The 25949-nt window shown below is 41.5% G+C and overlaps 1 protein-coding gene across 1 annotated transcript in view; it reads right to left on the minus strand.

The window, feature by feature from the left end:
* The window catches only part of CCDC80 (coiled-coil domain containing 80), a 36125-nt gene that overhangs the window by 8892 nt on the left and 1284 nt on the right, over window positions 1–25949 (minus strand). Inside the window, exons 2-5 of the mRNA XM_010852753.1 lie at window positions 23970–25870; window positions 15847–16003; window positions 4888–5024; window positions 2988–3136 (exon numbers count right to left, since the gene is read on the minus strand). Of these exons, the coding sequence (XP_010851055.1) occupies window positions 2988–3136; window positions 4888–5024; window positions 15847–16003; window positions 23970–25859 (2333 nt within the window). The 5' untranslated portion in view covers window positions 25860–25870. The remainder of the gene's footprint in view (window positions 1–2987; window positions 3137–4887; window positions 5025–15846; window positions 16004–23969; window positions 25871–25949) is intronic.

Raw genomic sequence — 25949 nt, forward strand, 5'->3', positions numbered from 1 at the left:
TTGGAGAAGACTCTTGAGAGAGTCCCTTGGACTGCAAGGAGATCCAACCAGTCCATCCTAAAGGAGATCAGTCCTGGGTATTCATTGGAAGGACTGATGTTGAAGTTGAAACTCCAATACTTTGGCCACCTCATGCAAAGAGTTGACTAATTGGAAAAGACCCTGATGCTGGGAGGGACTGGGAGCAGGAGGAGAAGGGGATGACAGAGGATGAGATGGCTGGATGGCATCACTGACTCGATGGACATGGGTTTGGGTAGACTCCAGGAGTTGGTGATGAACAGGAAGGCCTGGTGTGCTGCGGTTCATGGGATCACAAAAAGTCAGACACGACTGAGTGACTGAACTGAACTGACCTGAACTGAACTGAATACTACTAATAACCAATGTTTATTAATTACTTGCTTTGTGCTAAGTTCTAGGCTATTATTACCTTTAATATTGAATTTACCTTTCATAATGATCTTAAGAATAGATAAACTTATTATCTCCATTTTGCAAATGAAAAAACTAAATCCCAAAGAGACTAAGCAGTAAGTCCAAGGTCACACAGCTGATAAGTGGAAAACCAAGAATCAACTTCAGGGTTGTCTTAATCATGCCTTTAAGTAATATACTATCCCACTTTAATTTTTAAGATCAATGATAATTATCAGCACAATGATTCCATGAGTTGTGACCATAAGTCATAGATAGCCATAGGACATCTAAATTATAATCATAGGCCATTCTGAATATCCATAAGAAATGTATATTCCTGAAATAGCAGTGAATATCAGAACTTGTAGCCTTTTACACTGGAAGGAAAATACATTTGCTTGTGTGTTGTAGGACCTCATCTAGTTCAAAAGACTTTAGATGCAAAATACGTATAATTTCTTAAGAATAAAAAAAAATGCAAATGCAAATCAGTGATCAACTTGAACGAGCACTGCAAGCTTTGTGAGTGAACAAAAGTGAGATAATGCCAGCTTTTCCTTTGAAGTTTTGAAACCCGTGACATTGTGATTATAAAAAGAACCTTTGCCCAGAAATGGCACGAATAATTCATCATAATGTCTGGAACTGCAGGTCTCGTGGCTGGCCTAAATCCTGATTTTTAAATAATACCAATGAGCTAGATGATAACTGTCTGCTTTACAGATCAGGCTATCTGAGTTTAATGGGTTGGTTCAATGGGTATACATCTTTCAGTCCTGGAAGATTTAGAATTAAGAAGAGGAAGTTTGGAAAGAATCAAAATTATAGTAATAATATATTTTTCTAAGAAGGATCCTGATTTTCTTTATGAATTTATGTTCTTGTGAAACTTAAGAGTATCTGGCTTGAAATGATAGCCTTGAAACTCCAAACTAGGAAGTGTGATTGAGTACGTGGTTTAGTGGTTTAGTTGTATGGTTTTAGGTTGAAATCTTACTAAGCATATACAGTTACTGGAACATTTGAGAAAACTTCACTGTATTTACAACATTAACTTATTAAATTTATGGATCATTTAAATACTCAGAAAGATTGTGCTTATTTCAAGCAATTGAAAGAAATATGGTAAATGTAAAATGACTGTTTTGACACCCAAAACTCTGTCTCCAAGATATGATTCGGCACCGGTGCAAAGAGGTCGAGATTTCACCATTATTAACACTAACTCAGTGATGAAAGTTATTTGATCTCCATTAGCCTCAGTGGTCTCCATTAGTGTGAGAATAGTTACACTATTTAGATCATGGGATTGTTGTGAAACAACAGGAAGGAAGATGAAGTGCTTGGCACAAAAGGTGATTACGGCAACACTGGAGTGGAGGTAGGGCTACATGCTCTTGTTATTCTCATGGGTGAGAGATTTTTAAGGCAGGTTAATTGGAAGCATAGGGACAACATATCTGCTGCTGCTGCTGCTAAGTCACTTCAGTCGTGTCCGACTCTGTGCGACCCCATAGACGGCAGCCCACCAGGCTCCCCCATCCCTGGGAATCTCCAGGCAAGAACACTGGAGTGGGTTGCCATTTCCTTCTCCAATGCATGAAAGTGAAAAGTGAAAATGAAGTCACTCAGTTGTGTCCAACCCCCAGCGACCCCATGGACTGCAGCCTTCCAGGCTCCTCCTTCCATGGGATTTTCCAGGCAAGAGCACTGGAGTGGGGTGCCATTGCCTTCTCCAGACAACATATCTAGAAAATTATAAACTGAAAACTTGGATGAATGGTGAGTCCTATGCTCTTTAAAACGCATCATGATGTTATTTCCTAAGAGACCCAAGCTTCCCGAATCTAGAGGAATTCAGATTATCTATTTCTTACTCATAGAATTTTTGCTGCTGTAGGTGAAATTTCTGCATCCCTGCACCCCTTAAAGTCCCAAATATCTGTAGAATTTTCATCCATCATGAGAGAAGGGATGAAGAAGGGAAAAAGTAGAGCGATTTTTTTAAAAACACTTTTTTGTGTATGTACCGGAGTTTCCCTACAAGGGTTTTCAACAAACCACACTCCCCAAGGGATCAGGCATCTGGGTCAAGAGAATTTCTCCTTTTAAGGTCTTAGTGGAACTTTTGTTCTCTGCAGAGTTGGAAGGAAGCAGAAAATCAAGCAGTGTTCCAAATCCCATTTGGAACTAGAAAGGGCCCAATAAATATAAATACAATATACAAAGCCCCCCAAATTAACTGAATGAATTAACCCTCACAGAAAATCAGAAGTATGTATCAGTGTGCCAAAAAAAAAAAAGCAGAAGAGAAAGAAAAGACTTATCCAAAGCCACCAAATCGACACTCAAGCTTGGATCTGATCCCAGCCAGCCTTGCAGCCAGAGCCACTTCCAACAGGACAAGAATAAGCCTACCGGGCAGAGTGCTGTGAAGCACAGACACTTGCCCTTCTCACAGGGAAGGTCACCCTGAACAGACACGTCTGCTTTGTGTTTCTCTGGGGTTTCATTAGCTCACTCAGAACGCTCTCCTGCCTCCTTCCTCAGTGTCTCCAAAGATGTACCTGGATAGGAAGTTTTCCAGTGACTGCTTCTTGTCTTCCTTGCAAATGATGCCATCCTTCTTCTGCTTTTCCATGTCTTTGATTCGGGACTGGAAAGTATCGATCAAATCGAACACAGACTTCATTGCTATAGGCACCTCATAATATTGCTGTTGAAGGAAAAGTAAGAAGTATATAATGCATTAAAGGTGTTTCTTCCCTCTGTCCAAAGGGTGGAGAGCCTGGGAGAATTCATGGGAGCTCTGGGGAAAACAGAGCCTGGAGGGCTCATTCGTTTATAAACTCTCTCCTGCAATAGTACCTCTGCTGATGTTTTGAGGTTCTGAATCCATGAAACAACTTCCTTTACCTTCCATGAGGATTTCTTCTTAACTCTTTTTATTGGAAAGGGTCCATGCCTTCTTCACCACACATATCCTAGATTTACTTCCCTATCTCTGGAACTAACCTGGTTCCTGTTCATTACACGATTGGAAAGTCAGAAACTCTGTACCTAACACAAAAAATCAAATGCAAGAACATGTAAGAGTATCTGACCTCAGCAATAAAGGTAATTTTCCACCAGAAGGATGCCTGCTCTGTGGTCATCAGGAATCTACATGGGACGCCCCTAGTGGCCCAGGGTTAGTTAAGACCCCATGCTGCCAATGCAGGGGCTATGGGTTTGATCCTTGTTGGGGGAAGATTACACATGCCTTGTGGCACAACCAAAAAAGCAAATAAATAAATGAATAAACAATCTATATAAACTCTTTGTGATTCCCAGGGACTATTTTATTGAGTGAGCATTACTTAAAATTAGGTCATGTTTGCTAATGTATCCTCAGAAAAAAATTTTGGAAATCTAAGTTAAGGATAATGAAATTCAGTTTCCTGCCTCAAAGCTGTCTGGACTTAGAACAGCAACCTGAAATGGATTTGAGAGCTGGCTGAGCGTAATCAGCGTAAGCTAGAGAGAGAAGTCTGGACATGGCTTGGAGCTGTGCCCTCAATGGGACTTTAGTAAATCATGAAATGTGTAAGCTGGCAGACACCTTAGGGATCATCTAGTCCAACCTTTCACATTAGAGGTGGCAAAACACAAAAGCAGAATGAATTATTGAAGGGATCTCTCTCCAGATCCAGAAAAATGCTTCAGGCTGAACCAGGTATTCTAATAGCCCAGGCAGCCTTTTTCCTAAGGATTTTCATGTAAGCATGGGCTCTGGAACCAATCTGTGTGCATATGAAGTCTAACATTAACTGGGTGAAGTTAGGCAAGTTACTTAACGACTCTAGATTCCTGGCCTCTTTGAAACAAAGATAATACTTGTTATTTCTCTTAGAGGTTTGAGATAAGAATTGTAAACATTTGAGGTGAGTGCTTGGCATAATGAAAGAACTCAATAAAGTTAGTTATTATTGTTATTATTATTATTATGACTACATGGCATAATTTTTCATGGTTCAGAACTTTTGTCCCTATCATAGGAAGATATTGGGTGTAAAGCCCTACCGTCTTGCCCATGCTGAATCAGGAGATAAATTTCCAGGTTCTTCCAGAGTATGCCTATATTAAATCTGAGTTTTCTTAAAACAGAAGCTAAATGCTCTTCATTTTTTATCACCAGGGTCTGACACATCATAGCTATTCAACAAGTGTCTGGTGAATGCATGACTTTAATGTTACAGAAGAATTTAGTCTGAGTCAAGTAACTGAGCTACAGGGGGTCATCCAATCCAATATTTTCCATAGACCACAAATTCTAGAGGACAGTGGTAACTATTTGGACCATTTCCAAAATTTCCCATTTATGAAATAATTTGTGCTCAGTCATATGTGTAATAGACTCACTGATCCCCCCAAAATGAGTTTCTCTCTTAAGGAATGGCACTGACTATCCCAAACAGGAACCCATACCTTGACTCTGAGGTCCACGTCCGTGAGCACCATAAAGAAATCATTGTAGGTCATTCCATACTCCTTCCTCAGCTCGCTGATGAGATGCTGGTCTACCAAGTCCTCATCATCCACAACTCGCATAGGTTTCTCATTGTCTTAAGGCAAATGAAATGTGAATAAATATGGATGTGACCAGAAATCAGTGGGAACCAAAGGGTGGAGGATCTGAGCCTCCATCCCGAGTTAATCAGAACTGCTTTCATTAGTTGCACACATTCAAATAGTACTTTGTTTGAACCAATGTTTCCAAAGTGAACAAATATAGAAACAAATAAATAAATAAGCTCATTTTGAAAGTCACTCTTCCAAAGATGATCAAACCCCATCTCTGCCCACCCTGGTTATAGTGAATCAGAAGGAGCAATGTTCGAATGAAGCTACTGAGTCATTCCTGGAAGAAGACTGCCAACTCAATCTGGGGATGAGTCATTACTGTGACTTACCAGGGGAACAGACCCAGATTCTTTGCTTAAGCTTTATTTCACTTAAAATTTTATTTTAGTTTTAGTTATTTATTTAACTCTAAAATTGGTGTGTTCCTTCCTTTTATTAGAGCATTTTTTTGGGACACAGTGAACTGCATCATTGCTATGTGTGTGTGTGTTAGTCACTCGGTCGTGTCCGACTCTATGCAACCCCATGGACTGTGGCCAGCCAGGCTCCTCTGACCATGGAATTCTCCAGTCATTGCCATAGAGAAAAATAAAAAGCCTATGTTCAAATCTGGTCATTTGACTCCAAAAAATCAATCTATTCATATGATAAATTTTGTAAGTGAATACAAGGTTAAGTAAAATGTTACCCAATTTATAGAAGTTCTTAATATATATATATATATATATATATATTTCAAACATCAAGCCTGAGAACTACTATAATTCAGACTGGGTCCTGCAGGTGCCACTGGGTTAATGGGAAGTATGAACATGACAAACTATTAATACCATGCCTGGAAAACACTTGGAAGTAATAGAAGGGCTTATTTACTTCTTTCCTCCCATACAGGTCACAGTGCTTCCCTCAACCTTATTAAATTTTTTATTGGTAGAATAATCCCCTGTATTTAAAAAAATTTACAAATGTTAAAGTTAGCAAATATGTAATAATAAATCTATTACAGAAGGAAATTTATTGGTTATTATCAACACTGTTACCCAATGAATAGTACTACAGTAGAAAAAAACACAATATTGTAGCTACAAAGCTTATGTAGCTAAGTATCACAGACTATTCTGCTTTTACTGATATAAAGGGGGCAATTATAATTTAGGTATTACTTTGGTTTACTTGATTAAGATTGTTGAAAGTATATAAGTAAGAAGCTTGATTCTCCCAAGTAGATCATAATGAGAGGGGAAAGAATACTATCATTAATAAAATATGTTAATTTAAAAGAATTGTTAGGTTCTTCATGCTGTTGGTTTTTGTTTAGTTTATCTATTGTGTAAAAATAGCAACTTGAAGAATAAAATATGAAGTATGATGTTGTTGCTGCTGCTGCTAGGTCGCTTCAGTCGTGTCCAACTCTGTGCGACCCCATAGACGGCAGCCCACCAGGCTCCCCCGTCCCTGGGATTCTCCAGGCAAGGACACTGGAGTGGGTTGCCATTTCCTTCTTCAATGCATGAAAGTGAAAGTGAAATCGCTCAGTCGTGCCCGACTTAGTGACCCCGTGGACTGCAGCCTATCAGGCTCCTCCATCCATGGGATTTTCCAGGCAAGAGTACTGGAGTGGGGTGCCATTTCCTTCTCTGAAGTATGATGGTATTCTTGGTTAAAAGGAAATAAAGCAAAAGAAAATACATCCATATGGGAATATACATAGGAAAAAGTCCAGAAGTACATAGAGCTAATAATAATAGTTGTCTCTGGGGAGTGAGAAGAGGTAAGGTAGAAACTTTGTTTACTTTATGTGAGCCTATATTATTTAAATTTTAACAAGGAGCATATTTTATTTTGTGATTAATAATATTAATATCGGAGAAGGCAATGGCACCCCACTCCAGTACTCTTGCCTGGAAAATCCCATGGATGGAGGAGCCTGGTGGGCTGCAGTCCATGGGGTCGATAAGAGTCAGACATGACTTAGCGACTTCACTTTCACTTTTCACTTTCATGCATTGGAGAAGGAAATGGCAACCCACTCCAGTGTTCTTGCCTGGGGAATCCCAAGGACGGGGGAGTCTGGTGGGCTGCCGTCCATGGGGTCCACAGAGTCGGACACGACTGAAGCGACTTAGCAGTAGCAGCAGCATGATGATGAAGGAAATCATTATAAAATTGATTTGTAAGCATCTTTAACAACTAACGTTCTGATTTTAACACTGTACAAATCAGATTTTATCTTGAACCTAGGAACTGCTATTTTTAATCCTCAACATACATTCATTTTTGCTTTTATTCATTTGAAACTTCTTATTAAATTTATCCAGATTCTGCCAAAGTCTCTAGTGACAGGGTTTAAAAGCAAACATTCCTTAGAATGCTAAGTCACTTCAGTCGTGTCTGACTCTGTGCGACCCCATAGACGGCAGCCCACCAGGCTCCCCTGTCCCTGGGATTCTCCAGGCAAGAACACTGGAGTGGGTTGCCATTTCCTTAGAATACATCCTATAAATTGTCCACATGGTCCCAATCCAGCTAAAATGATTCATAGATCCAAGCCCATTTTGTGGGATTTGGTCATTTCACAGAATCTGCCCCTGGACCTAAGATTTTTGAGGAGGGACAGCAGGGAGGGTAAGCTTTGCTGTGTGCTGATGAGGACTGGCCCTATAAATGAAGCACTTGCCTAGTTTCTCACCCTTTAAGAACTCCAACTCCAAAAAGTCAGTGGTTAAATTCAGGTAGTAGTAAGTTTCTTCATGTATTTGTTTTTCCATGTCTGACTATAGACAGCAATGACACTGCAGAAAAATTCAGCTTCAAAGGCAACTTATTAAATACGAACTGTATGCCAGGCATTGTATCTAAAGCCTCCAGCTGTGACTGCTGCCTCTCTGTGATACCCATGGTTTCTCCTCCTCCTCCTTCTCATCCCTAAATTCAGGCCATTCCTCCAGTGTCCTGGGACAACTTCAGCTCTCTGTTTGCTTCAGGAGCTCCAAATCTGCTCTGGCAGTTTTTCAAAGTAGGATTCACTGTATACCTTCATCATGAGCACCTGGAGTGCATGTAAAATTACAATCCTTGGACCCAGATGTATCTGGCTCATGGTCCGAGGAGCACCAATCAGTTGTCTCAGGGCCAGGAACTGGACAATTAGGTAATACCCTACAGCCCCAAGCCTAACCAGCTGGGTGAACACCTTGTGTTTCCCATGGAAACCCCAATAATAACCATGGTCTAGGCTCTCTCTTCACTCTGGCTTCTGCTTCCTGACCAAAACTTGGTGTTCCTCCCATGACCTTGTGAGGTGTGGTGCAGTTTCCTCTTTGGGTAATGAATGAGTAATATATTCCATTTTCCTTTGACATTCTGACTTTGCTGCACCACCAGACCTTAATAAACCCTGTCCTGAAGTAATGCACAATGTAAATAAAACATACTTATAAGGCACTTAAAATATAATTATCCTATTCAAGAAGTCAATATAGACCAAAAATCTCTTGGTTGCATTTTGGATAAATCTGGAAGTAAAGACTCCAGCAGAGGCTGAATTGTTTTTAGTTGATAATGGATAAATTTAACTAACTTTGTTGTCAATCTGCTTGTTCCCTTCTGTTTTACTCTATGAGTGAGTTGTTTCCCTGCCTAGCACCCAGTTGTGGGATGAGTGAGTGACTGAATTGAATGAGTATGTGGCACTAGCCTGGCCATTTCTCATCTCAAAGCTGAAGCTTGCATTTGGTCCCTAGAACGAACAATTTGTCTTATCCATGAAGAATGTGTCCTGTCAGGGGCTTTTCTGTCCTACAGACTGACTACTAAACCTAAGAAGTTATTTGAAATTTCTTTGAAAAATATGTGTAGAAATCTTTAGTGACTTCACTTAATTTACCAAATTAAGTTTGAATTCTCTCTCCTGGTATTTGAAATTATCTAAAATTGGGTGCCAATCTACATTTCTAGACCTCTCTTCCCTTCTCTCTGCCACTCAACTTTCTGCTCTAGACCAAATTTAACTGCAAATCAGAATCACTTGAGAAACACTTTTAAAACAAACTCCTGAACTCCACCCCCAAACTGGGTCAGTATCTTATAAGGAATACCTATAAATTGAGATTAAAAAGACCAACAACCCAATGGAGAAATAAGCAAAGGACACTAAAAACAAAATATAAAGTTGCCTGAAACATATGAAAAAAATCTTCAATCACATTTATAAAAAGAGAAATGCAACCCAATTCTATACCACACTAAGATACCATTTTTCACATACAGCATTGGCTAAAAACATTCACAAGTCTAATCATACATTCTGTTGAAGATGTTTGGAGATATGGACATTCTTACACATTTCTGGTGGTTTTGCAATATCATACAACTTACATGGAGAGAAATTTGGTGATATCTACCAAAGCTAGATACACTTTCCATTTGACCCAACAATCTTACTTCTCAGAATCTATTGTAAAGAAATACCCACATACATAGAGTGATATGTGTACAAGGTTAAGTCTGAAATTGTTTATAATAACAATATACTGAGAGCAATCCAAATGTTACTCAACAAAGGGAGTGGTTAAATAAACTATGGTAGAATCTCAGTATGACTTAATGAAGAATGATAAAGATCTCTGTGTACTCATAAGAAAAGATCTCCGGGAAATACACTTAGGTGAAAAAAAAAATACAAAACAGATATATAATATTTGTACCAGAGATCAAATTACCAATATCAGCTGGATCATAGAAAAACCAAGAGAATTCCAGAAAAACATCTACTCTGCTTCACTGACTATGCTAAAGTCTTTGATTGTGTGGGTCATAACAAATTGTGGAAAATTCTTCAAGAGATGGGAATCCCAGACCACCTTACCTGTCTCCTGAGAAATCTGTATGCAGGTCAAGAATCAACAGTTAGAACCGGACATGGAACAACAGATTGGTTCCAAATTGGGAGAGGAGTATGTTAAGGCTGTATATTGTCACCTGTTTATTTAACTTATATGCAAAGTACATCATGCAAAATGCCAGGCTGGATGAACCACAAGCTGGAATCAAGATTGCCCAGAGAAATATCAATAACCTCAGATATGTAGATGATACTACCCTTATGGCAGAAAGCAAAGAGGAACTAAAGAGCCCCTTGATGAAAGTGAAAGAGGAGAGTAAAAAAGTTGGCTTAAAACTCAACATTCAAAAAAATTAAGATCATGGCATCTGGTCCCATCACTTCATGGCAAATAGATGGGGAAATAATGGAAACAGTGACAGACCTTATTTTCTTGGGCTCCAAAATCACTGCAGATGGTGAATGCAGCCATGAAATTAAAAGCGCTTGCTCCTTGGAAGAAAAGCTATGACAAACCTAGACAGCATATTAAAAAGCAGAGACATTACTTTGCCAACAAAGGTCCGTCTAGTCAAAGCTATGGTTTTTCCAGTAGTCACGTATGGATGGACCATAAAGAAAGCTGAGTGCCGAGGAATTGATGCTTTTGAACTGTGGTGTTGGAGAAGATTCTTGAGAGTCCCTTGGACTCCAAGGAGATCAAACCAGTCAATCCTAAAGGAAATCAGTACTGAATATTCATTGAAAGAATTGATGCTAAAGTTGAAGCTCTAATACTTTGGTCACCTGATGTGAAGAACTGACTCATAAGAAAAGACCCCGATTCTGGGCAAGATTGAAGGCAGGAGGAGAAGGAAACGACAGAGGATGACATGGTTGGATGCCCTCACCAACTCCATGGACATGAGTCTGAGCAAGTTCTGGGAACTGGTAATGGACAGGGAAGCCTGGCATGCTGCAGACCCTTTGAGGCAAAGGGTCAATTTTTCAGATGCTTCTGTGGGGTCACAAAGAGTTGGACACGACTGAGCAACTGAACTGAACTGACTGGGTTCAGGATGGGGAACACATGTATGCCTGTGGTGGATTCATTTTGATATTTGGCAAAACTAATACAATTATGTAAAGTTTAAAAATAAAATAAAATTTAAAAAAAAAACAACACAAGGAAAAAAAAAAGAAGGGAAAAAGAATAAGGAACTACTGGGTAGCACAGGGAACTGAATTCAATGTTCTGTAATAATTTGTAACAGAAAAGAATCTGAAAAAGAGTTTATAATTATATATACACGAATCACTTCACTATACACCTGGAACTAATACAACATTGTAAATCAGCTATATTTCAACAAAAAAAATTTTTTTTTCCTACTCAAGGTAATAAAACACTTTTCTGTTTAAAAAAGAGAAGGGGAATTATAGGTATCTATATTTATTTGTGTTTGCATAAAGAGGCCATTAAACAGATTAACAAGGAATCATAAATATTACTGTGCGAGCAGAGAATAATAAGGGTCAAGAATGGGTGTAAGACTTGTCTGTTAATGCCTTTTTATATAGTGTTTGACTTTGGAATCCAAAAAACGTATCATTTGTTTAAAGAACTGAATAAAAACAAAAAGTACTTTTGATAGAGTCATCATCTATCAAAAAAAATCTACTCAGTTTCAAGGCTCTTCCTTTAAATCCGCTCCCTTTTCAAAACTCTGTGATACATACAATACTGTGATAACTGCAACTGGATAAGCTTGTCCCTTCACACATTCTTCAAGCGCTTGTTTTATACACTTGACTTATCAGGCACTTTTAACCCCTTGCTTGTCAGGGGTTGATCTTGACAGCGATAAGCTTGATGTTAGAGGCAGTGCAATGGGTGATGACACAAGTTAGGGGACAGAGTGATAATCAAAACCTGAACAAACAGAGAGGGACACCAAAGGCATTGTTTGGAAGTCTGATCACTCACCCAGCCTTGTCTCCTAGCACAGAATGGCAGGGTCTAGAGAAGGCAGCTGCTAGGCATTGTCACCACTGCAGAAGGGAGGAATTGGGCCAAAGGGTCAATTTTTCAGATGCTTCTGTGGGGAAGCAGTATTTCTGCCTTGTTATGGATCCAGATGGTTGTGAGGTTGTCCATAAAGGACAATTCTCAACAGGATCAAAGACAGAGTATTATAGGCTGAAATGGATTCCATCAGACTCAGGTATAAAAGTTACTCCAGAGACTCACCTAGAAATTCCCTACTCATATGAATAAGAAATCAGTACTGCCTCTCCTTGTTGCCACATTCCACTTCCACCAACTCTTCCTCCTTCCTTTTTTCCTTCCTTTAGAAGAAGCTATCAAAAAATTGCCTTTCCCCCCGCAAAAATGTCCTATGTTTTAGCTCTTAAAGTTTAGTGATCAATACCAGCGTCAAAAATATTTTTCACCTATATATTTTGCTAAGCATATAAATATACATATATGAAAGAAAGTGAAAGTGAAGTCGCTCAGTCCTGTCCGACTCTTTGCGACCCCATGGACTGTAGCCTATCAGGCTCCTCCGTCCATGGGATTTCCCAGGCAAGAGTGCTGGAGTGGATTGCCATTTCCTTCTCCGGGGATCTTCCGACCCAGGAATCGAACCCGGGTCTCCCACATTGCAGGCAGACGCTTTACCGTCTGAGCCACCAGGGAAGCATCTATACGTATACACATGCCCGCTATGTTTTCCTCCCTCTTCTCTTTTCATTCTCTAATAAAATGCCTTTAGCCAGCAACTCCTTCCCACCTGACAAACTTCCTCTATAATCCATCCTCTTAGCATAGACACCAATATTCCTATCTCAAATTGATATTTTAAATATGTCTGACAATTAAGAATGCCTTTATGTGTTAGGTCACTCTATATTTTATCTTAAAAAATTTTTTTTCTTTATTTTTAATTTGTGTGTGTGTGTGTGTGTGTATGTTAGGTCATTCTAAACCCTCACATTTAATATACTCTGGACTGCCAAAACTGGATAGGCTTCTTCTGCATTGGAATTTGCTTAAGAATGAATAACTTTCATTAGGCTAATGACTGAAATCTTAACTCTTCCTGGTGTTTGTAGGTCCATCACGTATAATTCAAATACATTTAGCAAGATGGACCAGCTGGTGAGTACAGCCTACACTGCAGCTGGATGTGGGCCTTTGTTTTTAAGGCCCCGTAAAAGTCTGGAAGAGTAGAGAGTGCTTGATTTATTTTTAAGGAAAGTAAGGCCATCTGATAGATTTCCAACTGAAAATCGGTCAAGGCTGGAGATTGGTTTACTGAGACCACGGCGCATGCCAACTTCTATTTTCTCATGGCTGACTCCCAGTTTTGGCTGAATGCATTACAGCCTTTCCCATAAGGGTAACCTGGGACATGACACAAGGAGAGACAGGCCTTCCAGGAATTAGATGAGGAACAAAATCAAAGGCCCCCCAAATCATGTCCAAGCTGCCATTCAATGAGTGGCAAACACCCAAATCACAATACCTGACTTCCAATAAGGCAGAAAAGAAAATCTTCATCCTCTACAGTTCATATTCAATCCAGATGTCTAAAAGACAGCAGGATTCATGCTAACATGTTGCCAAGGCAGCACCAGATGTTTGTAGCAGTTAGGACCATGCACAGGTCGAGGTGGAAGACATAATGATTTTTCCAAACTTCTCTGAAATAAGGATCGAGAATTCTTTGTGTGAGTTGATGGGTGACACATTTGCCACCAGGAACACCTGGTGGAGGAAGCCTTTCATCACCAGCCAGCAAGTCTCTGTAATGGATTGTATGCCTACTTCCTCTCAAGACATCTGGATTATAATCAAGCTCACTGGCTCCTGCTACCATTTGACAATACTGGAAGCCAAAGGTTGACTCCCAGTTAAGCACCAAATATGTGGCTTTGCAGTATTAGTCTCTAGGCCTTCAGTTTTGTCACCGACAGGATTAATGCAGCCTGACCCTGAGGAGCAGCTGTGAGGATTCCTTGTTAATGAGCAGAAAGCAATTACAAGTATTTTTCAATTATAGTGCTCTAGGCCCTCTGACAGCTCATTGACCACAGTAACAGCATTAAATCCTCATCATCACCTATGAAATGCATATAACCATGTTCTAAGCTGAGACTTAGGAAGTAACTTGCTCAAGATGATGATAAAGATGATAAAGCTCAGTCGTGTCCGAATCTTTGCGACCCCATGGACTGCAGCCTGCCAGGCTTCTCTGTCCAAGGGATTTTCGAGGCAAGAATACTGGAGTGGGTTACCATTAACTAGCTCAAGGTTACATGCAAATACATTGTGACTGTGGATTTGAACCTCTTTGACTCTAGAACCTCTTTTGTGTCTTTTGCCTGTATGGTTATTGGTTGTTGTTGGTAAGAACACTCTCTCTTTTTGTTCTCCTTGAAAAACATATGCATTGTAAGGGGAATCTTCCTGACCCAGGGGTAGAACCCGGGTCTCCTGCATTGCAGGCAGACTCTTTACCATCTGAGCCACCAGGGGCTCCTAAGACATTGGAAAGGATGCTATTTATTTTCCTTTTGAACTATCTCAGGGAAAAATGAGCTAATAAAAATAGAGAATGCACAGCTGAAACTTCATACCCAAATAAATTAGGGAGACCTGCTGGCCAACACTGTATCTATAGTAAATAATACTGTATTGCACACTTAAAAATTAGTTGAGGATAGATCTCACACTAAGTGTCTTTACAAAAGTAAAAAAATATATATGATTTAGAAAGCTAGACTATGTTAAAAATCAACTGACATTATCATGACTTAATTACAACGATACATGTTCATAGCACTAAGAGTATGTGACAGAAAAATCCATGAAGTAACATGTTATATTTAATGAAGTTAAATGTTAATTAATGGAGGGACTTCCCTGGTGATATAATGGTTAAGATCCTGTACTTCCACAGGAGAGGGCAAGGGTTTGATCCCTGGTAGGTGAAGTAAGATTCCCACATGCCGCGGTAAGGCCCCCCACTCCCTCACAAATTGCTAACTAATGGGAAAAAGTATGTTTTATGTGCTTTCAGACAAAATATATTTTATGAAAAATATGCAGGATATGCAAATGACACAAAAAGGATTTTCATTATAGTTGAAACAACAGTAAACAAAAGTAGAGAAATTATGTAAGAAAGAAAGATTTTTGTTTTAAAATAAAGCTCTAGAGATGTAATAGTTATAAAAGAAACTGGGTGGATCAGATCTGGGGCTTCTGACCATGAGGCATAACTACTCACAGTAAATTTGCCATGTTCCCACAAGAACCGCGGCGAGTGAGACCTTAGCTGCCCAACACTGAGTTGTATGCCTCACATCATCATTAATATGAAAAACTGTGAAACCTCTACATTCAGCCAAATTCTTCTGCTTTCCAAAAGGATGTGGGCGCCGTTCAGTCCGTATTTCCAGTGACTTTCCATTTAGTTTCACAGCTTCTCTCAGCCCCCGCTCACTCTCCCCAAGCCTGGCCAGAGTCAAGGACTCCGAAGGGTGTGTGGGACCCTATTTATGAGGGAGTTACCTACAGCATAGAGGCTGAAGGAGGATCAGATGGTGCTGCTCATAGGCAAGAAGACTCAGGATACAGAAGAAAGTGTCAGAATACCTCTCTGGCTGTTCTATATCAGAATACCTCCCCAACCCTGCCCCACTGAATTACTTCTCTCCTTGTCCTCCATCTTACTGACTTTCAAACTGTAGACAGTTTGCATATTTTTCATTTTAGTGTCCAAAACTTAAGCCAGAACCATCCAGGACAGTTATATAAGTAGTTAGGCAGACTGACCTTTGTTACCACAAGAAAATAGCCCTCTGGAAACCCAAATTTTCCTTTTGATTCCCCACCGACCTCTCCCATAAGGCATGCCCCACCTTAGCTAAGAGAAAATCAGTAATATAATCATTAAGTTGTTTCAGAGAACCTAGCTGGAAGTGGTCGATTTTCATGGTGCTGTTGCTGACAGGGCCAAAGATGGTGATCACGGAGACTTTCCTGGTGGCCATCTTGCAGAAACTTTCCAGATACTCATCTCGCTGCTGCACATACATGCTGTTTTCAGCCTTGGGAGCAGTGATCAGCTGGAGGAGGGCAAAAGCAAGCAAAACAATTAACTCACAGTGATAGTTTCACACTGAGGGAAAAATCAAAGGGATGATCTAGACTACAGGGCTGGTGGTGACTGACAGGATGTGTGTGTTAGTCGCTCAGTCATGTACAACTCTTTGTGACCCTACAGACTGTAGCCCACCAAGCTCCCGTGTCCAGGGAATTCTCCAGGTGAGAATACTGGAGTAGGTTGCCATTCCTAAACTAGACTGACACCTAAACTGGATCATTTTGTTGGATAGTTAGCATAATTAAAGCCAAAAGAGACCATTTGGAAAGGCCTTTTTAAAAAAATGATTCCAGACAGTTTAGAGTTTCTACTCACTTCCACTATCATTTGCCTTCATTATCAGTCTCCATGTATCTTGGTTTTCTCATTTATGAACTCTGCACAGGAATACTTCTTTCACAAGGCTGTTTGTTGTAGGCATTATATGACACTTGGCATGCAATAATTGTCCAATAAATGCTATCTCTCTCCCTTTATTTTGATCTTCATTGCCTTAATTGGCTGCTCAGACACTCGTGAATTCGGTGGCTACCACTATTATTTCACATCTTACAGGGCTGAGTTTCATAGCCAGGTCTTGGGCACTATGAAACACTCCACGGCTTAGAATTTTCATTAGGTAAAATTCAGAGAATTTTTAGAATGGCCCTTTGGCCCAGTTCTGTCTCAGAACATAATCACTGTCACACTGGGCCTGCAGCTCGTGGTGGATGTCTGTGATGCTAAAACTCTCCAAGAGCATGAATTTTTCTCTTTCTGTTCAGTCTTCTTTCCAATTCAAACCTGGCATTTTTCACCTAGCCCCTGTGTCTCTCTCACTCAATTTGACCCCTTCACTTCCCCTGAGGAAAAAGAAGACAGAGCAATAAAAAGAGATGCTTTAGTCACCAGCTATCTGGGAAAATACAGACTTCACTATTTTGGATAAAATGAGGATACTCTTATTTTTCAAGGTTCCTCTTGAACTCTCTCCCTAAGAATGCCTCACCGCTGTAATCTAGCCAGATATAGAAGCCTTTCTACTATGGCGATTATTTTTGTTGCCTTTTCCTGAGTCTTCTCCAATTTTACTAGCTTCTTCCTGAGCAGAAACCAGGATTGTGTAGCACGTCTGACGAATGTGTGGGCATGTGCTGTTTGCCCTGAGGTGGAAGGACATGAAATTTTATTCTGATGATGACTAGATTTTTTTTTTTTTATCTCTTTAACCCTAAACAGCTTAATCGGCTGATGTCTGCAAAAAACACGGTTTAGTCACCCTATGCAGGCTTCTCATTAGCTCAGAGGCCAACCTCTAGACCAGGGATTGAATTGGAGCACCAGAGAGTTCCCCCATCTATACACTTCCTTTCATTTGATCAATTTATCAAGCACTGTTCTACTTTGAAAAAAAGTGCTTAAAAAAAGTTAGTTCCGTCTAACCTTACAAAATATTCCTGAAGTTTGTGGCTATTAGCTTGGCATTTTGCAGAAGGGAAGTCTCACCATGTTAAACTCTTTATCAAATACTTTATCAAGATAGTAATAAATCTGGTCCCAGCTCATTTTGCTGTTTATTTTGCTCTGTCCAAAATGTATTTATTGTGGCCTGCAGGCGTTCCCTTCGAAGAATTCTCTGTACTTGTCAAAAATACTATCCCTCATGGAAATCAAAATGAGTTCAATAGCTTTTGAGTAGAACATCAACAAAGATTTTTCCACGATGAAGCATTTGTTTATGTTTTCTCAGATTGTTATTTATTTTAAGAAGACATGATTTCATCTATTTTTGATTTTGTGTTTATGTACTTTTTCATATGGACAGGGTGGGTAGGAAATGCTTGGTTTAGAAATATAATTCCCCAAGAGGAAAAATAATAAAATTTTCCCTTAATTTATTCATTGATTCACACTTAGCCTTAAAAAAGATTTAAGGAGGCTATAGAAAGATACAGTGATGGTATTTTTGCTTTGTTAGTTTTTTAATTAGCTACATGGCATTTGAAAATATTTCTTTAGTTTTGATGGTAGTCCACATCCAGGTGTTTTGTTTTCAGTTGGTGTATTTTAGTCTTTTATTTTTGGCTTTTCTTTGCTCATAGATACACTATTTTGAAATACATAAAATGACTATTTAAGTGAGAACACAAAATAGTAAAAAAAAAAAAAAAATGAAAGTAACATGTCCTGGTAATGATTTTGGACTCCCTGACCTAAAGGAAGGATGAAAGAAAGTAAAAATGTTAGTTGCTCAGTTCTGCCAGACTCTTTGAGACCCCATGGCTGTAGTCCACCAGGCTTCTCTTTTCGTGGAATTCTCCAGACAAGAATACTGGAGTGGGCGGCCATGCCCTTCTCCAGGGGATCTTACCAACCCAGGGGTTGAACCCAGTCTCCTGCACTGCAGGCAGATTCTTCACTGTCTGAGCCACCAGGGAAGCCCCCAAGGAAGGATAGGCTCATATTTAGAATATATGCTAGATGATTGATAACTACCTGGCTCTGAAACTTCAGATCCATGCATAGACTCCATTCCGTTCATGGACCCTTACAGTCCACAGACAGATCATGTTATAACAGGATTTTAAGAGTTCTCAAAGCCCCTTCTGGTCTCTTTCTTCCCCTTGTGCATAACAGAATTTCAGAGAATATACAATCATACCGAACCTTATCCTGCCAGGCAGCTTCTCCCATGTATCTCTGAACATAGTAGCCTTAGGCTGGGGATACCCAGTGGGAACTGCACTTAAATAAGTAGAGGGCTCTGAAGTTTACTTTCACCTCAAGCCCTTTGCCCAGGGAAGCCTTAACCCACCTGGGAGGTGACATTCATTTAGCATGACTCACTTCCTAGATTCTAGCCCTCCACAACCTGGCCTCAGGCTCTCTCTTGCTAAACTTTCCTCCTATTCCTCCCTTATGTGACCTCTTCACCCTGTAGCTGGACTGGGCTAAATTATGAAATGAGAGGAACCTGAAGGGCACAGAGAAAGGGTGACTGTAGTCAAAATCCGAAGACCTGCATTTTTGTCCTAGTTCAACCCCTGGCTACTCTGTAGCCTCAACAAAGCCTTTTAACCTTCTAAACCTTGGTTTTCTCACCTTTGGAACAACTTCCCTATGAACTCATAAAATAGTGAGAATCAAGCGTACATATTAGTATATATATTATATAAATATATACAGGCAGTGTACTCCAAAGCATCATGGATGTGTGCTGCCTCTGAATAATTCACTCACATTCCTTCCTTTACCTTCATCCATGCCACCCTTCTCACCCAGAATCGCCTCCCCTCCCTTCCACCTTATCAGAATCTGAGTCATTCTTCAAATGCAGCATCCTCCTTAAAGTCTCATCTATTCCACAACGATCACTTTCTCCTTTTAATTACCTTTCTTATTATCTGCATGGCTTACCTGGAATTTATGTATTTCCTTGATTTACCATTTTGTTTTACGCTTATGTCACATCTCCATAACTACAGTACCAATTCATCAAGGCACTGAAGCCCCAGCCCCACTACTGCCCAGTAGGTAGTAGAAGCATAGTGCTCCTCAGGTTACATCCATCACTCCTGCTAGAGGTGTGGTTCCCTGCTAGATGCAGCCCACACACCATTGGTAAAGACACTCTCCTTTACATTCAATCTGCTCCTTGAGTTTGCAGCACACAAAGTGCTGCAAAGTGAAGGAGGCTGATCATCCGAACATATTTCAGTGACTCTTTCCCTGTGTATTGACATCTATGTCCCATTCATTTTCTAGCGTGGCAGTACTTCAAACAGTGTTTAAAATGGTAACCATTTCCAGTCTCCTCTTTTTAAAAAGAGCATTTTAGAAGACTGAAGAGACTGAGCACAGAACTTCCTAGTAAACATTATTGTCTGGCACTTGGCCTCTTTCTAGTCTGGTGGTGATAAATCAGGGCATGTATCATGAAGCTAGAATTGTGTTGTTCTTTTTTATGTTTCTGTTCCAACTTTCCAACTGGCATGTTGGCACAAGGAGCCTCAGACTATAAGGAAGCTAGTTTGCATAAGTAAAGGGTGCAAATGGGAGTGGGAAGATGCTGGAGGGAGGATATTTTAAGTCAGCTTACTCCAAGTATTGTGTTAAGCTCAAAACATTAGACTTTTACAGGATTCTGAGAAAAGGCATTCCAGCTGGTAGTCTGCCTCAGTAAATAGGAGGTTTATATTCTTTTCTAAAATTAAACCAAGTAAGTAGATTATTGTCCCAATATCCAAATTTCTGTAGTAAGGTTAAAAGTACTAACATACTTGAATTACGGGAGATCCAATCTCCAAAGAATACTTGAACTTGGATCTGTGTATTTCAGCGTGATGAGGCATCTTGTTCATTGACAAACAGGTCAATGGGCGCAGAGCACAGCATGATGACTTTTCGGCTATACCCCACGTATTCCAATGTTTCCATGATAAAAGACTCATCCATATTCTCAATTTTGTCATCCCCAGACCAGCATCAATCAGTCTGAGGGATTAGATTAACTGGGATTCAATCTATTGTTCTCCACTTGACTAGGTGGAAAGCCAGTGAGTTGAGGTACAAAGAACTAGCTGGGTATTAAAGGCAGAAACTCTACATTGTTGCCCAGCACAAAATGTTGACAATTGGTATATCTTACTGTTTTTCTGAGTAATTCAAGATTCGAAAAGGAATTTTAAAACATTTGTATTACTAACAGGTTCATTTCTCAGTTTCTGGTTCCCTTTATGGCACAAGCCCACAGTAAGCTCACATTCCTGGGAAGGCAGAACGGGGAAGTGATTGACCCTGAGTTTAAAATCAAACATATCTCAGTTTTAATTCTGGCTTTGTCATGTATTGGCTATACACCTTAGGAAATTTCTCAATCTGTCTAAGCTTCTGCAAATGGAGTTAATTAGTTCTTCCTCATGGGATTGTTGTGAAAATTAATCCACAGTCTCCGCAAAGCACCTTGCAGGATGTGCCCCTGTTGGTTGACAGGCTGAGAGACAGAAGGTTTGGAGGTGTGACCTCTGACCTAGCTCTACCTGTAGCTCCTCTGAAGACCACTAGGATGCTATTCATCCAACTATAACCTGTACCATCACTGCTAGTGTTTCTCTAAGTAGTTAAGTATTAAAGAAGGATATAAATAAATGCAAAGGACTAGGTTATTGTCACTGAGCACCAGGTTACTGAAAATCTGGAAATATAAGCTAAAAGGCCTGCACAATTTCTTGGAATGCAAATCTCACTTCAGTTTGAGCAAACTGGGTTAGGTTGAGGCCAGTTGGTGGGGGGCAGCTATGTTGTCATCTGTACTTTAATAGCTTGGAGGCTGCTATGCTTTAATGAATATTAATTAAATCACTGAAACTTCCTGAATAACATCAGCCATGTTTGACAGGAAAAATGAATGGAAAAGAGATAAGCGGCACCAGCAAAATCTTTCTCCCAGAGACACTGGTCTCCTCTCTGTCTGGTTAAAGATTCCTCTCCATCTTTTGACTTTCTGTTGCATTTATTTTATAATGTCTTTTCTAATCCATTTTTATTTTCGACATTATTAGCTCTTCAGAGAACACAGTTCTGATACGATCGTCAGCCAGGCACACATGGGACTGAAACGCAAAGCTAAAATGCCTCCTGTTGGTATGTTCTTTCTAATAACAATCCTGGATCTTGGTCCAACCCCAAAGAGCAACACTGCCATGAGCAAGCCCAGCTGGTTTCTGTTTTGCCTCACATGACATCAGCAGAAGCTGTTGTCTGAGTTTTCATTCGCTAGAAATTTATGATCAGGGATACTGTTAAAAGCAGAAAAGACCCAGCCGGGCTTTCAAATCCCTGACTAAGGGAGTGGAAAGAAATGAAAGGCATGACTAATATCAGGGATATAGTATGAAAACCCCTTTCTTCTGACTCATGAGCTAGAGGCAGTGGAAGTATTTGCCAGATGGGTGCACAATTACAATCCGGACATTTTACCCATGATTATTTCCCCCCTGGTTAAAACCTGACCACGCCGGACAAAGTTCCAGGTACTCAGAAAGAGACCAACAGAAAATGCTACTGATGATTTCTCATACCCCAAAGAGAGCAGTCTGCCTCCAACAGTTCTGTACCAGGTAGAATTCTACTCTAAAATCAGTGATTCTTCTGCTTTTGGCTGGAACATTCCCATTCAAACCTGTGTACTCTGGCAATAACCAAATAGTTGTTAAACTACTCTCATAGTCAGCCTATCCTCTGCTAACCTAAGTTTATATAGTTACTTTAAGGTTCTGGTTAGAAATGAGTACCAACATACAAAATATATATAACAAGACATACATACACACATGAATCTGTAGAATCAATCAAAATTTAGGTTTTGTTCTATTACAAAGATATACTAGATGGAACAGCTAAGAGAATCTGGGGACAAGCCCCATCCATGATAACTATCACAAGGGATTCTGCTCTGAATAACATTTCAAAGTGAGCACATTGAACTTTTTGAAACCCCTAAAAGATAAATGGGCACCAGAGTCACTTTGCTCAGATCATTAATCCAAATTTAGTTAGAAAAATGAAAAGACTCTCTGAGAGATGCCTTGAGAGATGAGCATCTATCTCTTTTGGCTGTGGGAATGCAGGGCATGGAGTCACCTTGTGTCTGCAGCAGGATAGATGCTGTCCTCACTGGCATGAGGCAGTTCCCTCCCAGCCAGCTAGCTGAGAAAACTATTCCTGACTCAGGTTACCCAGCATTAACTTACAGATCTATTTCTCTGAATTAACTACATCATGCCCTTTTCCTCCTAGTCAGCCTAGATTAAAATGCAGCATTAAGAAGCTAGGGGCAAAATCTTAGAAGGGCACTAAAATAAGGGCAAGGAGACACTGAGAAAAGATGAATCATTCCCATCGATGGTAAAAATTTCCCATACATTTAAGATGATGCTTATTCTTGCCCAAAGCCCTCTGGGGTCTGACTAGATTCTGGTGTCATTCTTTGGATGGTGGCAAGGAACGGCCAAAAGAGTTACTGAGATGGACCTGGGACTTGCTCAGTACCCAGGGCACTCAGAATCACAGGCAAAGTAGAAATAGGACCTCATGTCTCTTTTTTCACACACACACACACACACACGCACACATTCTAGAGGCCCAGGAGAAACTGACATGACATCTTGACTCCAAATTCAAATATGCCTCTAAGGGATCAGAAAATGGAGCAATTAACCCAGCTTCCACACTTCATTCGTTTTGCTTCTTACTGGTAGTCGGGCAGTTGTGGGGGAGGCAGGCTTTAGGAGAAAAATTTTAGCTAGCTGGTTTTAAAAATATATTTGTGGGGCCAGACAAACAAGGACCCTTCCCCACTACCAGTCATACCCACTCCCCAACCAGGCTGCCACACTTTCCCCTTTGAGTCTCCCAATTGTTGATATAGATCTAACTGTTGATATAGACCTGCTATTTTCCCATACACATGCTTCTAATTTTTAAGCTCATGCAGAAAGAAATCCTTTTCCTAAATTGTGACTGCCATCAATGCATTCCATTTTATTAATTCTTTTATTCTTCTTTGAACTTGGCAGAAGGGAGGTGTATCTAGAACTGTTCTGTGGAAGAGAGTCGTAAGAGGAGGATGGGTCTGGTGGGTTTGGAAGAAGTTGAGCACAGAAGAAGCTGAGTGCTTCCCTGGGCTGATGGCTAAGATCCCCCAGTCACCGACTGCTTAGGGCCATGGGTCTGTGTGGATAGAGAATAGAATATCTAAGTCATAGAATATCTAAGTCAAAAGGAGCTACTGGCCTGGCTGTCCTTCTTTGACAAACCTCCTGATCTTCCTGACAGATTACCTGTTTAGCCATAGCCTGCTATCCAATAATGTGATTTTAGAAAAATAACACTCCAAGTCCTAACACTGCCACAGCCTACAGAACAATACCAAGGAGAAGATTACTTACAAGCAGCCTTCGTTTGCCTTCAAAGGGCCCCAGTAGGTCGGTCACCAGCTTCCTGGGATTCTGAGTGAAGGGTTTTGTGGGTTTCAGGTGGCCATCCTGCTCTGTCCTCCCCACTTTTTTCTTCTTGTTCTTCTCTTTCTCCTGCCTACTCTTTTTCTCAGCCTTATCCTTCTTCACTTGCTTTTCACTCTTGAGTAACTTGTCTGCTTTCTCACTCTTCACCTTTTTTTTCTTCTCCTTCTCGGGTTTCTCAAGTTTTTCGTGCTTTTTAGACTCCTTCGCTTTTTTGGGGGGCATATTTCCCCGCTGCAACTCTTCCTCCAGCTGAGAGGTGGTCGGCCGGCTGAGGTCATACTTATCCTCATACTCATTGCTAAGAATTTTGTCCTGGGCTTTCTTTTTGGGAGGTTTCCCCTTTGCTGGCTTGTGAGAACTTGGCACCACGTTGGGGTCCCGGGGGCCATGCTCCCGCCTGTCTGTGCGGTTGTCCCGGAAACGGCCCGCGCCGGCCCTGGTGCTGGGCTCGGAGATGGCGATGGAAGGGGCAGCTGTGAAGACCTCGAAGCTGGTGGCCTTGCTGGGCCTCCTAGTGGTCAGCGGCCTCTCCCTGGGCTGCTCCTTCCTGGGCGGAGGGTAGAGATTCTCGGAGGCCACCGGCCCCTTGGCAGTGGTCACCTCGGCTGTTGCGGGGGGCCTGTGGGGGGCTGAAGAAAGGTGCACTCGAGGGGTCCAAGGCCTCTGGGTGGTCGGAAAGGCCGTGGTGGTTGTGGGTCTTGCAGCTGCCGTCACCACCCGAGACGTGGCCCGCGTCACTGTTGTGACCGGAGCTGGAGGCAGCGTGGTGGCCCGTGGGGTTGGAGGAGGTGGGGGAGGGGCCCCCACAGTGGTGGCCGGTTTTCTCATCACCTTCACCCGACTCTCTCTGGTGGGTGGCACTTGGGCTCTCCTCTGCTCCTCTTTCCTCTTCTCACTGCCCAGGCCTGGCCTTCCTGCCTCTCCACCATTGTTCCCCTCCTCTACCACCTGGCCCTCGACTCCAGAGGCCTTACATTTTTGCACAAAACCCTTCTGCCTGATCTTCTCTATCCTGCGGATGGGGCCCTGGTCGATGATCTCATACATGGCCTCTAACCTGACCGGGTAAGGGTAGCGTTCCTCCACCTGCAGGGTCTTCTTCAACAGCACCATGCCGAACTTGCCCTTCTCCAGCTTCAAGAAGCTCATCAGCTTTGGGATGAGGCTGGGGTCCAAGGGCTGCTCCAGGACACGGCCCTCACTGGTGATCCTTCGCACCTTGCCTCCTTCCTCGCCTGCCTGGTGGAACAGCACTATCTGCTGGATGTGCCTCTCAGCCAGCTCACAATACACGTCGTCCTTCAGCAGGCTCATCATGAGCCGGTAGTAGCCTTCCGAGGCGTGTGGGGCCGAGATGACCCATACCCTGTTTTTCCCTGCAAAGCTGGCAAGGATGTTGGGAGAGCTGGACCCAGACGGGAAGCGCAACATTTTTGACCGAGCTGAGGACCCCTCATCTCGGACCATCTCACGGGGAGAGCTCCGAGCTCCTGGGCTCTGCTGAGTTCTTACTGGGGCCCCATGGATGCCCAGCGAGGCTGGCGGTGCGGTGGCATGAGCTACTCTCAATACCGGTATGCTCCTCCTTCTTTGGAGAGGCTGAAGGTTTGGTTTTTCCAGAGTGGTTCTCTCAATTCCCTGAGACCTCCCCGTGTGCCTCAGTAACCGAGCTGGCCTTCTGTTGACGGCGGAAACCAGAGGCACTTTCTGCCCTCCGCGGCTCCCTCTATTCATGGTCTGCCCATGGGGTTCTGATCCACACACCAGCCACAATGCCAGCAGCATAGTAAAACTGGGTCCCATTCTCCATGTCATTGTGCAGTCCTCTTTGGGGAGACAGCAGGGTCAAAACACAGAAAGGGGAGGGCAGAGAGAGAAAAAAAAAAAAAAAGAATCATTTAAGAA

The sequence above is a fragment of the Bison bison genome, unplaced genomic scaffold, assembly GCF_000754665.1.
Source record: "Bison bison bison isolate TAMUID 2011002044 unplaced genomic scaffold, Bison_UMD1.0 scf7180017864314, whole genome shotgun sequence".
Classification (NCBI taxonomy): Eukaryota; Metazoa; Chordata; class Mammalia; order Artiodactyla; family Bovidae; genus Bison; species Bison bison.